General features: G+C 41.0%; 1 protein-coding gene across 1 annotated transcript in view; it reads left to right on the forward strand.

The window, feature by feature from the left end:
- The window catches only part of LOC120746236 (transmembrane protein 163-like), a 32,544-nt gene that overhangs the window by 5,038 nt on the left and 10,605 nt on the right, over positions 1 to 16,901 (forward strand). The window contains exons 3-4 of the mRNA XM_040051602.1: positions 7,798 to 7,841; positions 7,927 to 8,018. Of these exons, the coding sequence (XP_039907536.1) occupies positions 7,798 to 7,841; positions 7,927 to 8,018 (136 nt within the window). The remainder of the gene's footprint in view (positions 1 to 7,797; positions 7,842 to 7,926; positions 8,019 to 16,901) is intronic.

Consider the following 16,901-nt stretch of genomic DNA (forward strand, 5'->3'; position numbering starts at 1 on the left):
AAATCAGTAATTATATTCCCTCACAAGTTCTTCTGTCATCTGCTTGATGGGTGGATAGAAAAAAAATTAAAAGCACAAAAAAATATAAAATTGAATATAAAAGTTTTTTGAAGTGCATTTTCTAAACATCAAGATGCCAGTGGACTCCTGTTGGGCTTCATGACAGCCTCTTTAATCAAAAGGTGATGGCACGGGGCCTCTGTCTGTCTTTTATATAGTCTGTGAGCAGACTTCATTATGCTGGTGTTGCTGTGGGTTTGATATATTCCTCTCTGAACGACTCATAGTCATTGCAGATTTCACAACCACACCTTGATACACACCCCTATATATGACCCCCTGCCCCACTCCACTCTCCGGCTCTACAAACTGTTCTCTTTTTTGTGCCCCACCCTCCCTCCATTTTTCAGTTCATTCACTTCTCATTAGTACACGGGGCTCTGCCCAGGAGCCGCCGCCAGTCCCCTCTGAGGCCTTCCATAAACTGCAGCTTCAATTCATTCTCAATCCATCTGCCATTATCTACCAGAAATGCTATCAAACCTGAAATGAGGATGTGGTTCCTGCTGGTGAATTACAAATTATATCACTGGTCAGAGAGCTCTCTCGTTCACTTAACTTGAAATTGATTAATTTAAGTTGTGAGTTTTACAGTTTTGTTTGTTATTTGTGAAGTTATGAAAACGCTAAATCAGTGATTTCAGATAGCGGTTGACAGTGTTGGTCAAGTTACTTGAAAAAAGTAATTAGTTACTAATTACTGATTACTTCTCCAAGGAAGTAATCCTGTTATTTTACTGATTACTTATTTTCAAAAGTAATTAGTTACTTTATTACTTAGTTACTTTTAAAAACTTTTGAAAACACGATACACAACCTGAACAAAGCAACAGACCTTTCAGCCCAATTCTATTTTTTCTGCATAATCCGTCATATAAAATTGAATTAAATGAAAAAGTCTCGTTTTAAAACTTGTTTTATTAGTTTTAATCTTTTAACTTTATGCACATTACATCAAGCAAAAAATAAATTATATGCAGCTGTCTTTGACTGGAAGAAATTTGTTTAACATTTAAACCTATTTTCTGCATATTCCAGCATATAAAATAAAATAAGTATGTGTGTTTACGCTCACTCTTTCAAATAGATGCAAGTAAAAGACAGAAAAAAATAAAATCAAAGACTCAGCAGGACTGAGTCCTGTCGCTCTTAAATCTATTGTCACCTGTTTAGCAGGAGTGGAGCAGGTGGAGGTTTGCCCGGTGGAGCAGCGGTCATGTCAGTGGGAGGATCCGGGGGTTTCTCTGTGAATTCCACATTCCTGTGGCAGTGTGCTTGGTACTTGCTCAGGTTTGAAGTTTAATTTTTTGCTGTAGAAAGAAGTTTTCTTCCAACGCAGAGTGTACAGCGAACGCTACTGTTTTTGTCACTTTTCACGGAATCAAGCTCAGTAATGTCAGTACGTCCATGCTTTAAATGCTGCATGGTCGTACTCTCTCCCACACTGTTGATCTGCACACGTCTGCTGCAGCCACGGACATTGCACACTCGTACGTCATTGTCATGAGACCCACTCACAAACAAAAGTCACGGTTTAGTAACGCAGCGTGCTTACGGGAAAGGAACAGTAATCTAATTACTTTTTTTTTTGAATAGTAATCCCTTACTTTACTCATTACTTGAAAAAAGTAATCGGATTACAGTAACACCTTACTGCCCATCTCTGGCGGTTGATTACCACATCTGTAGAGCAGCATGGATTCGATTCACTCTGGTCTTATTCGTGCTCTGCAGAGGCTGTTTGATCGGTACTGTAAAGAACATCTGTTAGGTAACGATCCACTGCTTCAGTTTTGTGACCACTCATTAAACACTAAGTAACCAGAGTACACTGAAATCAGCCACATTAAAACTACTGACAGGCAGACAAAAATGTTATTCATATTCAAATCCAATGCTCAGCCGAGAAGCCAGCAGTTCTGGCATTGTTACGTGCCACCAGCCAAACATTATTGAGGAGGAAGTATCTGTCTAACCCTCTGGCCTTCCTCAGCAGGGTTTTGAAAGAGACAAAGACGCTGATCTGGTTTCCAAACTTACCAGGTCCCGAAGAACAAGCTCTGGTGCTAACGTGACTGATCACTGTATATTCTTAGCAGTGAGCTCAACTGCACACATAAACATTTTAATGCACACAGACTGTGTGAGCATTGCACCGTTAATAAGCAAATTCCATCTTCTTTTACAGGGAGTGCAGAATTATTAGGCAAGTTGTATTTTTGAGGAATAATTTTATTATTGAACAACAACCATGTTCTCAATGAACCCAAAAAACTCATTAATATCAAAGCTGAATGTTTTTAGAAGTAGTTTTTAGTCTGTTTTTAGTTTTAGCTATTTTAGGGGGATATCTGTGTGTGCAGGTGACTATTACTGTGCATAATTATTAGGCAACTCAACAAAAAACAAATATATACCCATTTCAATTATTTATTTTTACCAGTGAAACCAATATAACATCTCCACATTCACAAATATACATTTCTGACATTCAAAAACAAAACAAAAACAAATCAGCGACCAATATAGCCACCTTTCTTTGCAAGGACACTCAAAAGCCTGCCATCCATGGATTCTGTCAGTGTTTTGATCTGTTCACCATCAACATTGCGTGCAGCAGCAACCACAGCCTCCCAGACACTGTTCAGAGAGGTGTACTGTTTTCCCTCCTTGTAAATCTCACATTTGATGATGGACCACAGGTTCTCAATGGGGTTCAGATCAGGTGAACAAGGCCATGTCATTAGTTTTTCTTCTTTTATACCCTTCTTGCCAGCCACGCTGTGGAGTACTTGGACGCGTGTGATGGAGCATTGTCCTGCATGAAAATCATGTTTTTCTTGAAGGATGCAGACTTCTCCCTGTACCACTGCTTGAAGAAGGTGTCTTCCAGAAACTGGCAGTAGGACTGGGAGTTGAGCTTGACTCCATCCTCAACCCGAAAAGGCCCCACAAGCTCATCTTTGATGATACCAGCCCAAACCAGTACTCCACCTCCACCTTGCTGGCGTCTGAGTCGGACTGGAGCTCTCTGCCCTTTACCAATCCAGCCACGGGCCCATCCATCTGGCCCATCAAGACTCACTCTCATTTCATCAGTCCATAAAACCTTAGAAAAATCAGTCTTGAGATATTTCTTGGCCCAGTCTTGACGTTTCAGCTTGTGTGTCTTGTTCAGTGGTGGTCGTCTTTCAGCCTTTCTTACCTTGGCCATGTCTCTGAGTATTGCACACCTTGTGCTTTTGGGCACTCCAGTGATGTTGCAGCTCTGAAATATGGCCAAACTGGTGGCAAGTGGCATCTTGGCAGCTGCACGCTTGACTTTTCTCAGTTCATGGGCAGTTATTTTGCGCCTTGGTTTTTCCACACGCTTCTTGCGACCCTGTTGACTATTTTGAATGAAACGCTTGATTGTTCGATGATCACGCTTCAGAAGCTTTGCAATTTTGAGACTGCTGCATCCCTCTGCAAGATATCTCACTATTTTTGACTTTTCTGAGCCTGTCAAGTCCTTCTTTTGACCCATTTTGTCAAAGGAAAAGACGTTGCCTAATAATTATGCACACCTGATATAGGGTGTTGATGTCATTAGACCACACCCCTTCTCATTACAGAGATGCACATCACCTAATATGCTTAATTGGTAGTAGGCTTTCGAGCCTATACAGCTTGGAGTAAGACAACATGCATGAAGAGGATGATGTGGACAAAATACTCATTTGCCTAATAATTCTGCACTCCCTGTATGTTTGGCCACATGTTTACATTCCCTGGAAAGATCTGTTTTTTATAAAGGAGCTTCCTGCATAGGGCAGCATACCTAAACCACACCAAAGAAAACACTGTTAAAAGGAAGAGGCTAAAGGACTTGTGATGCACAAAACACACAGAGAGAAGGCGTGGAAAAACCCCAACTAAACCCCAACAGCAGGGTTGCTTACTCAGGTCACCAGCCATATATCTGCAGGTTTCAATCAGATTGGTTAAATTGTTTCTGGAACAGGTGAAAAACTGATGAATGGACAGAAAGTGGTTCTTTAAATTATTAGTATTAGGTTAGACAAAGTCACAGTTTAGTTGGTTAAGAGATTTAACTAAATTCTGTCTGAAAGTTCAGCTTATTACAAACATTAAGAGGTTAAAAAAGACCCAAAAGAACAGTAGTTGTACGTCAGTGCGAAGGGCTTCATTAGGATTCAAACCCTGAGGTCCAACAGTGTTTCACAGACTTATCAGAGCTCTGCGGGGAGTCAGTCCACTCCTCACCACCTGCTGCTGTTCTCTGTGAGCTCTACATGATGACAGAATGAAACAGTCTCTGGGTAACATAGATGCTGTAAAACATTAGCATTACTCAAACATGGAAAAGACCAAGTGCGTGTGACCTTTATTGTAGGCAGGCAGGTGCGGCTTTTTAGTTTACAGAAAAGAACATCTCAGTGGGGAAAATGTCACGGGACAATTCTCAGCTTAAAAGCTTTACTACACTGAGTGAAGGAAAGGTTAACGTTAGACTGGGTTCATAGCAGTTTGGCACCTGGCTGTAGTTACAAATTCACAGTCGCAAAAAATATCAATTGGTTTGGTTGAACTGGTGTTGTGAGGATTGGCTGAAGAGTTCCCTCAGTTTGCTAGAGGCAGAAGTCAATAGAACATCAGATTAGAGCCTGCATGAGTTCAACGAGTGGACACGTGTCAACATCAGCTGCTGGGAGGAGACTGTGTGTATGAGGACTCCAGGGATTGAAAATCATTACTGAAGATGAATATTAACATAAAGAGAACTGCTCACAACCGGCTAACACAAAATAAAAAAGTCCAATGAAGTGTGAAGTAACAGATGACAGCGGTGCAAATTCTTTCTTTTGATGTGATTTAGCGCATTATGTAAAATACAAAAGTGAGAGTTTATTTGAAAGTGAACTGCATGTTTGTCAGGGTTTGCTTTTAGATCTCCAGCTCATGTTTTATTATCAAGAAGAAACTTGTAACTGAGCCACTTGCTGCTGCTTTAATGACAAGGCACACGGGACAATCAGACGAGCGCCATCGCTGCACCAAGTAGAAAAAACAACTTGACAGTGAAGCGTTTCATTGATATGCATAAAGAGCTCGGATAGCGTTTTATCCTTTCTTCCCCTGCTCGCTTGTTAGATGTGACAAGAAGTAAGGAAGAGGGAGAGTAGAGTAGCACTGTGCGTACATGTGTGTGTGTATGCGTGTGATAGCCTGACGTGCTGCAGGTCCGTCCCGGCTGACACCCACCCAGCTTTCTTGGGAGCCAATTAGTCATCGCTGGGCTCGGCTTTGACGACCACAGAACCGCAGCAGATTCATTTATACACAACTTGTTCTCTCTGCGGCTAATGAAGGTGCTAGAAAGAGAGGAAGGGAGGACAGAGAGGAGAAGGGAAGAGGAGCAGACGATATATATTACAGTCAGATGTGTGGGGTCATTATCACAAAAGAAATCTTTAAACTGACATGGTAGAATGAGAGGAGGCTGCACGATGAAGGAACGTGAAGTCTTTTCAGCTATCTGGAGAATTTAACTTGAAAAATAGATGCTGTCAGCTCTGTTTCGTAGTCCTAGATACAAATCTGCTCCCTTGATGTTGCAGCAAATGGTTTTGGATCAAGCTTGAGTGTGCAGGAATGCATTTGACAGCTAAACTAAGGCACTTCTGTGTAATCCTTGCCTTTGTTTCTATCTTTTTGTACTCTCACATACATGCTCACCTCTGTCACTGCAAGTCATTTACGTGTAAGGAGTGTTTACCTCCTACTTTTGCCTCGTTATGTCAATTCTGGCCGATGACTGATACTCGGTGCCCCTCCCTTTTTATTTACCTTAAGCAGCTTTCAACAGCTGCCAGGTTCTGTTTGCTAGATCGTGTATTGTTGACACATGGAGAGATGAGGCCCACAAGCTCTGACTTTAAATATATCTCCCCACCCTGGATGTTTTAAAAACATGCGAATGCTGTATTAGCTGAGTCAGAGACTGTGTTTGTTTTTGGTGGTATGGTTCTGTTCTGGACCTGCTTTGCAAAGCCAACATAGAACACAGCAGACATCGATTTAACAATGATTAAGTTAGAAGTAGAATTAATGGAGGAAACGGCGTCGATGTGGGTTGCAAAGAGGCTTGCACTGAAATCCGCTAGCTTGGATGTAGCTTTCCAAAATTAAAGCTACACTTTATTTTTTTATTTTCATCCTAATGAAATGATTAAAGTATAGAGAGGTGAAATAATGGGAGCCACTGAGAGACAACCTTTAAGTATCCTTTGTGTAAAAACAGCTGCTTTAAGTGAAATAAAACTCAAAAAGAGCAACTAAAAGCGTCAAATCTTCAATTATTACAGGAAATATGGAGCTTAAAATTTCAGTCTGGACCATTTGACTCCAAAGAAAATTGATATTTCCATCTGCATTAATTTATATTTGTGAGGAAGGCCAAGTTCTAGTGAGCAACAGATATGAAAGCATGAAAGGAGGACCTGGGGTGCAGGTGGGTTGCAAAGGAGATTGCAGATTTCTTTTTTCTATATTTTTATTACTGCTTAAATTTATTTTAATTTGATTACTAAGATGCATTTAATCATTTTGATGTGCTTGCTTTTGTAAAGTGCTCTGGTCATTTGATGTATAGTAAATCCATAAAATGGGAGTGTGGCGAGCACTTAGTTACACATATGTAAGGTTATAACGTGTCAGGGAGCATTTGCTTCAGCTGAGGGCATCATCAGTAAATACATGCCAAACTGCATTAGTTATAATGCAGTTTGGAGGCCATACTTTTAATGTGTGAGCCATGTTCAGTATTTTTTGGTGAGCATAAAGTTACACACCAAGAAGGAATGACAACAGGTCTGCTGCTGATACTCTGCATCTCTGTGTCAGAACAGTATCCCTTCCAATCATTTGTATTCAAGGGTTGGCGATGTTTCCTTAGCAGGAGAATGTGGATGCAGCATCTGTTTCTGTTCTCGTTTCAGTCTGAGCTGTTGCAAGCGAGCGGGTGATTGTGCCTTCAGCCTAGAGAGAACAACCGAATGTAGATGAAACAATAAGAGGAAAAGTGAAGATGGATGAGAGGGGAGCTTGGGAGGCTGGAGGGGAAAATAAAGGGAGCTCAGACTGCAAAAAGGGATAGGAGAAAGAAAAGATTTTTGCTGTTTTTGCAGCAACTAGAATGTGTTGCTAAAGGGGAAAAGAGAGAAAGTGATACCACACAGCGCTGTGTATCTGCATGCAGGGCTGAGGCGAGCTGCTAGCCCCCTGTGAGTCTTGCTAAAAATAAACGTGGGAGGAGAGGAATCCTCCTGTCTATCTCTGTGCATCTTTCTCTCCTTTGTCTCTTCTTCCTTCTCTCCTCATTCACTCCCGTTGCAGGTGTGTGTGGATGCATATAACTGTGCTGTTTAATGTTTGTTTTGACCATTTCTACAGCTTAATTAATCCAAATAAAAAGGCAGATGTTAAATTAACCAGTCAAAACGGTGCTTGTTTTTCAATCCAGCAGGTTCTCTGCAGAAACTTGAAATGATTATAATAATAATCATTGCTGCAGTTAAATAGACTGGAGCAAAAATCAGATATCTCTGTTTACTTTAAATGAAACGATCACAGACTGACTCTGTGCTTACAGCAGTTACAGGCACTCAAATGATTATTTCTGATGTGAAGATGAACGTGAACAGTGCAGTAAAAGTTTTTCTCTTTTCTCTTTAGCTGTTTCTATGATGCGCCACAGTGCTTCAGCTTTTGGATTTGCCGTAAGTCCAGAGTAAACACTCTACTTCATTAAAAGTAGAAATTGTAGTGATAGAATTCCCAATTACCAATGTTTACACTTTGCAGTTTGATGCCACGCTGGATGTGTTGTCATCTGTGATTGTATTGTGGCGATACAGCAACGCCGCAGCTGTCCACTCAGCGCACCGCGAGTACATGTAAGTATGATCACCTTTCACCCCGATCCACTCTGACCCGGGCTAAAATCCCCTTTATTTATAATGCTCTGCATAAGCCACAGACGGTATAAAACATGGACGTAGCTTCTGGGTCAGAAAAATGAAGCCAGTGTGTCTTAGGCACCATATGGCTACAGGTGTTGCTGCAAAAAGGCATTAGGTCTCTGCCCCCTCGCATCACCAAACACAATCAAAACAGAACTTCAGAGAGCAAACGGACGGCATCACGGTAGCTACATCAATCGTTTGTACTGTCTGTGGCATACACGGTACTTTGATTTAAAATGAAAACTTCCTCCATCAAAAAAAGCATACATATCCCAGGCAGAAAACTTCCCCCAGCCTGAGATTTTAATGCTTTTTTTGCTGGAGGAAATTAGATCAATTAAGTTTTTAGTAGTTTTTATTACTGACATGTGCTTTATCAGTCTCCTTAGCAACGCTAACATTTGTTTGTGATTGAGGAATCATCTGCCAGGCTGCTCCTCGTACGTTTTTCCTTCACCACCAGATTTATTTGTAGCGAATGGTCTGAAGCAGTCAGAAGGTCTTAGCAGAAACATTTTCATATACTCAGTCTGAACAACTGTTGATGCAATAACCAGCAATTCACTGTAAAGTGCTGCACTGTATAAATATCAGATTGGCTGCACAAGTAAAGTTGTTTTGACCAGATATGATTAATCTTATTTTTATATACTTAGCTCGGGTACTTCCAGCCCATAAACAGCAACAACATGAATTCATGTATACTTAAAATTAAAGTTCAAACCCAAATACAGCTTTTGACAGCTTTGCTTCTATATATAGTTTTCTTTACCCCTCAGGCATCAAAAGGCTGATGGAGTATTGTCACACTCAAGTTTGACTCAGAGGTCCTGTGAATGCGATAGCTCCAAGGAACCCACCTACGGTTTTCAAATTGATACTATAGGTTAGGGTGACCAACCGTCCTCTTTTAATAATAATAATAATAATAATACATTTTATTTGAGGGCGCCTTTCAGAAACCCAAGGACACCTTACAAAAAACACAATTAATAAAAGGAACAATAGTCATAAAAATAAGTTACAATTACAAAACAGAGCGTGACAACAAATAAAATCAGCATTAAAGCGAATAAGCCAGTTTAAACAGGTGTGTTTTGAGCTGTGTCTTGAATGTAGAGAGGGAGTCAGTATTTCTTAGTGCAGGAGGAAGAGAGTTCCAGAGCCGAGGAGCAGAGCGACTAAAAGCTCTGGTCCCCATAGTAATGAGGTGTGAGGACGGAACAGTAAGATGAATGGCAGATGATGATCTGAGAGGGCGGGGAAACAGTGGTGATATGGAGTAGGTCACACAAATATGAAGGAGCATTTTATGGATACATTTGTATGTAAGAAGTAAGATTTTAAATTTATCCTGGCTTCTAGGGCAACAGTCCTGGACTGGGAATTAGCCCGAGTTAAGGACCCAGCTCTGAATTTTGAAGAACGTTGAGTTTATGAAGGGACTTTAGATCACCGGTGAGCCGTGGCGGGCGTCGGGTTCCCCGGACATGTCCACTTTTCACATTCCGTTCGGGACGTCCGGGGTGATTTTCGAGATTGATAAAAATGTCCAGGTTTTGCGACAGAGGACCCGTGTGTGACGTCATCCCTGAACTGCTGCTTTGAGTTGTTGTTCTGCGCTCACAGACGGGACAGAGCGCGCAGCAACACACCTAATGATGTTTAAAAGATCCCAAAGCGCAAGTGCATCTTTTCAGATGAACTGCAAAAGAAATTTCCCTCGTACTGACCCAGTACTGGTAATTTTTCTTATGCAGATGAGGCCTTATTTGGGCTTTTAAGTTATTTGTTTGCACTTGTTGACTTGTAAAAGCCTATATGACATTTTTGTTTCACCATTCATTAACCGCACAGAGAAGGCATCGTTTAAATATGTTAAATATGTTAAATATATTTCTTTAAGCAAGTTCTTCATGACTGGGCCAAGTGTCCTCTTTTTTGGAAATCAAAATATGGTCACCCTACCATAGGTGTAGCTACACTGCAGAAGCCTCGGTATGGTCTCATATATACGACCAATAAGACAAAAGAAGTCCAGCAATGTGATGAAATTTATTTCAGTGTGTCTACAATGGCCTGTGTGAGCGAGGGGAGAGATTGTGTGGTCTGCTCTGTCCAGCAGAGAAGTGTGTCAGACAGCATGCCTCTTCAGCTCCGTCAAGCTCAGCCCAGTGGGACCGATCACAGACGAGCGCCTCACATCTTATCTCTACCTGGCTGAGAATAGAGTGTGTGTGAGAGGAGGCTGCCCTTTCAGAGCCTGTTGAATGGTCAGAGTGCTGGCAGCCAGCAGGAGACTGAAAGAGAGAGATGAGCCAGTCATCACTTTACTTCTGCTCTGAAATAGTTGAACGGTGTTGCACCAGTTCATCCAGCATAGGATGGGCTGCAAGCAAAGCAAAGCAAGTAAAATCTTTAGGTTTGTCCGTACTGGCGATTAAGTGAAACTTTCACTCCCCGCGTACACACAGACTCACACTTAACAGTGGAGTTGTGTCACGGTCTCACAGGAGTTGCTAATTGCAGTAGAGACGACAGATGAGCTCATATCCTCTGGAGCCCAGACACTGAAGTGCATGGAAAAAGATTCAACAGCAAAGCATCTGCTTTAACATGAAAGCCATGAGGAAGCTAATAAAATGATAAATAATAAAATTGTTATACTTGAATAATTTTATATTCTAGTTGTTGTGTCAGTGAGTTCTCAGACCACACCCATCTTTTTAAAGATCTATTTAAATATTTAAATAAAAATACTTCATAGGAGGAGATATAAATGTGTTGCGAATTGAAAAGAAATTAGGACATGAATCTAAGTGTTATCCAATAGTCTCTTAGCTCTGCTATGTCCCGTGTGCATCCATTTACATGATAAATGGAAACAAAAATGGCGTCTTCCTTAATCCCCAGAGTCTGAGCGTATCAATTCAATTCAATTCAATTTTATTTATATAGCGCCAAATCAGAACAAAAGTCGCCTCAAGGCGCTTCATAGATACAGAGAAAAACCCAACAATCATATGACCCCCTATGAGCAAGCACTTTGGCGACAGTGGGAAGGAAAAACTCCCTTTTAACAGGAAGAAACCTCCGGCAGAACCAGGCTCAGGGAGGGGCGGCCATCTGCTGCGACCGGTTGGGGTGAGAGAAGGAAGACAGGATAAAGACATGCTGTGGAAGAGAGACAGAGGTTAATAACAGATATGATTCAATGCAGAGAGGTCTATTAATACATAGTGAGTGAGAAAGGTGACTGGAAAGGAAAAACTCAATGCATCATGGGAATCCCCCGGCAGCCTACATCTATTGCAGCATAACTAAGGGAGGATTCAGGGTCACCTGGTCCAGCCCTAACTATATGCTTTGGCAAAAAGGAAAGTTTTAAGCCTAATCTTAAAAGTAGAGATAGTGTCTGTCTCCCGAATCCAAACTGGAAGCTGGTTCCACAGAAGAGGGGCCTGAAAACTGAAGGCTCTCCCTCCCATTCTACTTTTAAATACTCTAGGAACAACAAGTAGGCCTGCAGAGCGAGAGCGAAGCGCTCTAATAGGGTGATATGGTACTACAAGGTCATTAAGATAAGATGGGGCCTGATTATTTAAGACCTTGTATGTGAGGAGCAGGATTTTGAATTCAATTCTGGATTTAACAGGAAGCCAATGAAGGGAAGCCAAAACAGGAGAAATATGCTCTCTCTTTCTAGTCCCTGTCAGGACTCTTGCTGCAGCATTTTGGATTAGTTGAAGGCTTTTCAGCGAGTTTTTTGGACATCCTGATAATAATGAATTACAGTAGTCCAGCCTGGAAGTAATAAATGCATGAACTAGTTTTTCAGCGTCACTCTGAGACAGGATATTTCTAATTTTAGAGATGTTGCGCAAATGGAAGAAAGCAGTCTTACATATTTGTTTAATATGTGCGTTGAAGGACATGTCCTGGTCAAAAATGACTCCAAGGTTCCTCACCGCGTTACTGGAGGCCAAGGTAATGCCATCCAGAGTAAGAATCTGGTTAGATACCATATTTCTAAGATTTTCAGGGCCGAGTACAATAACCTCAGCTTTATCTGAATTAAGAAGCAGAAAGTTAGCGGCCATCCAGGTCTTTATGTCTTTAAGACATTCCTGCAGTTTAACTAATTGGTGTGTGTCATCTGGCTTCATGGACAGATAGAGCTGGGTGTCATCAGCATAGCAGGGAAAATGTATGCTATGTCTTCTAATGATACTGCCTAAGGGAAGCATGTATAATGTAAACAGAATTGGTCCTAGCACTGAACCCTGTGGAACTCCATAATTAACCTCAGTGTGTGAAGAGGACTCTCCATTTACATGCACAAACTGGAGTCTATTAGATAGATATGATACAAACCACTGCAGTGCAGTACCTGTAATACCTACAGCATGTTCTAATCGCTCTAATAGAATATTATGGTCGACAGTATCGAACGCTGCACTGAGGTCTAGCAGGACAAGCACAGAGATGAGTCCACTGTCAGAGGCCATAAGAAGATCATTTGTAACCTTCACTAAAGCTGTTTCTGTGCTGTGCTGAGCTCTGAAACCTGACTGAAACTTTTCAAATAAACCATTCTTCTGCAGATGATCTGTTAGCTGTTTGACAACTACTCTTTCAAGGATTTTTGATATGAAAGGAAGGTTGGAGATTGGCCTATAATTAGCTAAGACTGCTGGGTCTAGAGATGGCTTTTTGAGTAAAGGTTTAACTACAGCCAGCTTGAAGGCCTGTGGTACATAGCCGATCATTAGAGATAGGTTGATCATATTTAAGATAGAAGAATTAATTAATGGCAGGACTTCATTGAGCAGTTTTGTAGGAATGGGGTCTAAAAGACAGGTTGATGGTTTGGAGGAAGTAATTATTGAAGTTAACTCAGAAAGATCAATTGGAGAAAAAGAGTCTAACTTAACATCAATGGTACTAAGAGTAGCTGTAGATAATATTACATCTGTGGGATGATTATTGGTAATTTTATCTCTAATGATAAAAATTTTATTTGTGAAGAAGTTCATGAAGTCATTACTAGTTAACGTTAAAGGGATGGTTGGCTCAAGAGAGCTCTGACTTTTTGTCAGCCTGGCTACAGTGCTGAAGAGAAACCTGGGGTTGTTCTTATTTACTTCAATCAGTGACGAATAGTAAGATGTTCTGGCTTTGCGGAGGGCTTTCTTATAAAGCAGCAAACTATTTCTCCAGGCTAAATGATGATCCTCTAGATTTGTGACACGCCATTTCCTCTCCAGATTACGAGTCATCTGCTTTAGGGTACGTGTTTGAGAATTATACCACGGAGTCAGGTACTTCTGATTTGAGGCCTTAGTTTTCACAGGAGCTACAGTATCCAGAGTCGTACGTAGTGAGGAGGTGAAATTATTAACAAGATAATCGACCTCTGTTGGGGTAGCGTTCAGATAGCTGCTCTGCTCTATGTTGGTACAGGGCATTGGAGATGATAACAGTGGGTGGATTATATTCTTAAACTTAGTTACAGCACTTTCAGAAAGACATCTACTTTGATAAAGTCTACTCTTCACCGCTGTGTAATCAATTATTGTAAAAGTAAATGTTATCAGGAAATGATCAGACAGGAGAGGGTTTTCAGGAAACACTGTTAAATGTTCAGTTTCTATGCCATATGTTAAAACAAGATCTAGAGTGTGATTAAAGTGGTGGGTGGGTTCTTTTACATTTTGAGAGAAGCCAATTGAGTCTAATAACAGATTAAATGCCATGTTGAGGCTGTCATTTTTAGCATCTACATGGATGTTAAAATCACCCACAATAATTATTTTATCTGAGCTCAAAACTAAATTAGATATAAAGTCTGAGAAATCAGACAGAAACTCTGTGTAAGGCCCAGGTGGACGATAGATGATAACAAGTAAGACTGGTTTCTGAGTTTCACAGCTGGGGTGGACAATGTTAAGAATCAGGCTTTCAAATGAATTAAAAGTCTGTCTTGGTCTTTCATTAATTAATAGGCTGGTGTGAAAAATTGCTGCCACACCGCCCCCTCGGCCTGTGCTTCGAGATTTCTGGTAGTTAGAATGACTCGGGGGTGTTGATTCATTTAAACTAACATAATCATCCTGCTGCAACCAGGTTTCTGTAAGGCAGAGTAAATCAATTTGTTGATCAATTATTAAGTCATGTACTAACAGAGACTTGGAGGAGAGAGACCTAATATTTAATAATCCACATTTCACTGTTTTACTCTTTGGTTCAGATGTGGATACTGTATTGTTCTTTCTTTGTAATTGTTTATTATACAATGGTTGGCTATGTATCATAGCCAACCAAGCTGTCTTTGTGTTGCTCTTTAACTAACAGCTGTTTTTGCTATCCATACAAACTGCTTGTGTGTGTGCATATTAGTTAATGAAAATATGTTGCGGTAATGAGTGAGTTTCAGCTCTTAGATACACTTTTAACTTAAAGACCTATGTTAGCTATGTCCATTTGTACCCTTTATGCTAAGCTAAGCTAACTAGCTCCTAGCTAGCGACATTGCTCGCCTCGACGACTCTCTGCCAAAAAAGCTGTACAGTTTGCTAAACACCAACACACAATTTTCAATTTTCACCAAAGTTGTTTGCAGATAAAATTTAAAAATTTTATGGTTGAGGGTTTTGTGAGTTTATCAGAAAGAACTGCTAAATTTACCAGACAGACAACATAAAATGATCAGAGTAACAGGAAGTGTGCGACTAAAGACCTGTCTGATTAATTCAAACTGTATTTTTAATATAAATATTTGACAGCTTGCTAAACCGTCATGTGAAAACATATACACAAATCCACTTGAAAGCGGTCTTCATTGTGTCATTTCAGCACTGCTAAATGGAGAATCTGGACAAAGTTGAGGAGCTGCTCAGCCAGTAATTGGCTTCGCTGAGAAGACAGCTTCCTCTTGATCACACGCACACTCACACAGTCTATGACAGCTATACACAAACACACCCACACACACAGACATGTTTCTGCAGACATACTCTGAAACAGAAAAATGAGAATCATCCGAGAGCAACAAAATCTAAATATAAAGCTATTTTCTGTTGCTGTCTTATACACAGCCACCACAGCGTGTTTGATTTGGGAGTTTTGTACACTGATTGGCCTTCTTGACAAAACCCCAACGGGGATTTGTGGCTCTGGCTGGAATTAAACCTGTGACTTGCTTGCCACTATAGTACTTGTACAGATGCATAAAATATGGATCCATGTATTTACACCTTAACTGTAGCCTGGCGTCTTCCTCCTGCTGCAGTGTTTGTTTGTTAGATAGCCAGCGGCTTTGAGCAGACTGAGTGAGAGGGCTACTGATGCACAACGAGAGCCTCTGTGTTCTTTTTCTTAGTTTTTTGATCTGTCTGGGAATGATAGAGAAGGTGCGGTTGAACAGCAATGCCCAAGTACCGAGTGGTTGCCAAGGTAACAAGCTTTAGGTGTCAAAGTAAGACAAATTGGGGACTTTTGTTTTCCACGTGAAAACACAAATACCTCCATTGAAATCACCATGGTTAGAGATGCTGTTGTTGTGAGCGTGTTGATATTAATAAGTGATCCACGTCTGTGCATTAAAACAGAAGCTGCATGCAGCCGAACACTTTGCTGGTCTTTTTGCTGTTCGGTTGTTCTGCTGTGGAGTAAACAGCAGCTCGGAGCGATGATGTCATTTTCCAACCACAGGAAGCGATAGAGGCCTGTAGTGGTGGATACGTGTGTTCGTGCACCCTGCTGTGGACTTCCTGGAGTGATGTTGGGTTGCCTTGGTTACCTCATCCGGTCAAAACTCAGGATGCTAAGTGTGGCTCAAGAGCAGCCGTCAGATTTGAACACGTACACTTGGGTATTCATCCATGACCAGGACATATGCTCCGATTGGTTTTTGTGTCCCTCTAGACTTTGTTAATTGGGTAAAGGTGCTTAAAGGACATCTGCTGCTTCCAAATGAATCCTCCGGATCACTCTGAATAAATGTTATCTGTCATTGAGGATCGTTTAGGGTAGCAGGAAGCTGTAGCTTTATCTAACACTCTACAGTTATCATAGAAGTTGATGCTTCCATGTTCAAAAAAACATCTACTACTTATACTTGGACTTTAGTTTTAGTCAGGACCAGTATTTGGTAGTATGGCTCTAATCAGGGATACCGTTTTCATACTTGGAATGCATGCAAAGTCAGGGAGGAGGAGAAGCTTGAATGGATGAACCGTGTAAAATTGCAAAATCACTTTTCTCCATCTGACATACAGAAACTCCAGCTAAAAATGTCTTTAGATGAGATCAGTCCAGCCATTATTTCCCACTTATCCAGTTCAGGGTTGCAGGCGTACTGAATCCTGAGCTGTTACGGAGTTAGAGGCAAGGCCAACCCAGAGAGCCCTGCCTGTCTTTGACTGTAGAGGGGAGCCCACATGCACCCAGGAACAACACGCAAACTACACACAAAGGCCTCAGACTACAGCTCTTTAGATGAGATGTTAGATTCTGGGTTTTTTGGCAAGTCAAAATTATAAGCGAGTCATTGATTTTATGGTATTTTTAATTTGGTAGTTGTTTTGATCTGTGTTGTTCAGCACTTTGGTCTGCCGGGTGTGTTCTTAAAGTGCTATACAAATAAACGGTGATGATGATGATCGATTGGAGGTCTCCTGGAGAAATTTGAATTTAATACCTCATTGTTTGTGAAATCCTGGCTCGAGCCCTGCAGCCATGCAGCACCACTTTTATTGTTTGAGTTGGCCGTCGCATCAGGATCTGCTCAGAAAGAAAGAATGAAGAAACTAA

The sequence above is a fragment of the Simochromis diagramma genome, unplaced genomic scaffold, assembly GCF_900408965.1.
Source record: "Simochromis diagramma unplaced genomic scaffold, fSimDia1.1 OVJJ01000107.1, whole genome shotgun sequence".
Taxonomy (NCBI): Eukaryota; Metazoa; Chordata; class Actinopteri; order Cichliformes; family Cichlidae; genus Simochromis; species Simochromis diagramma.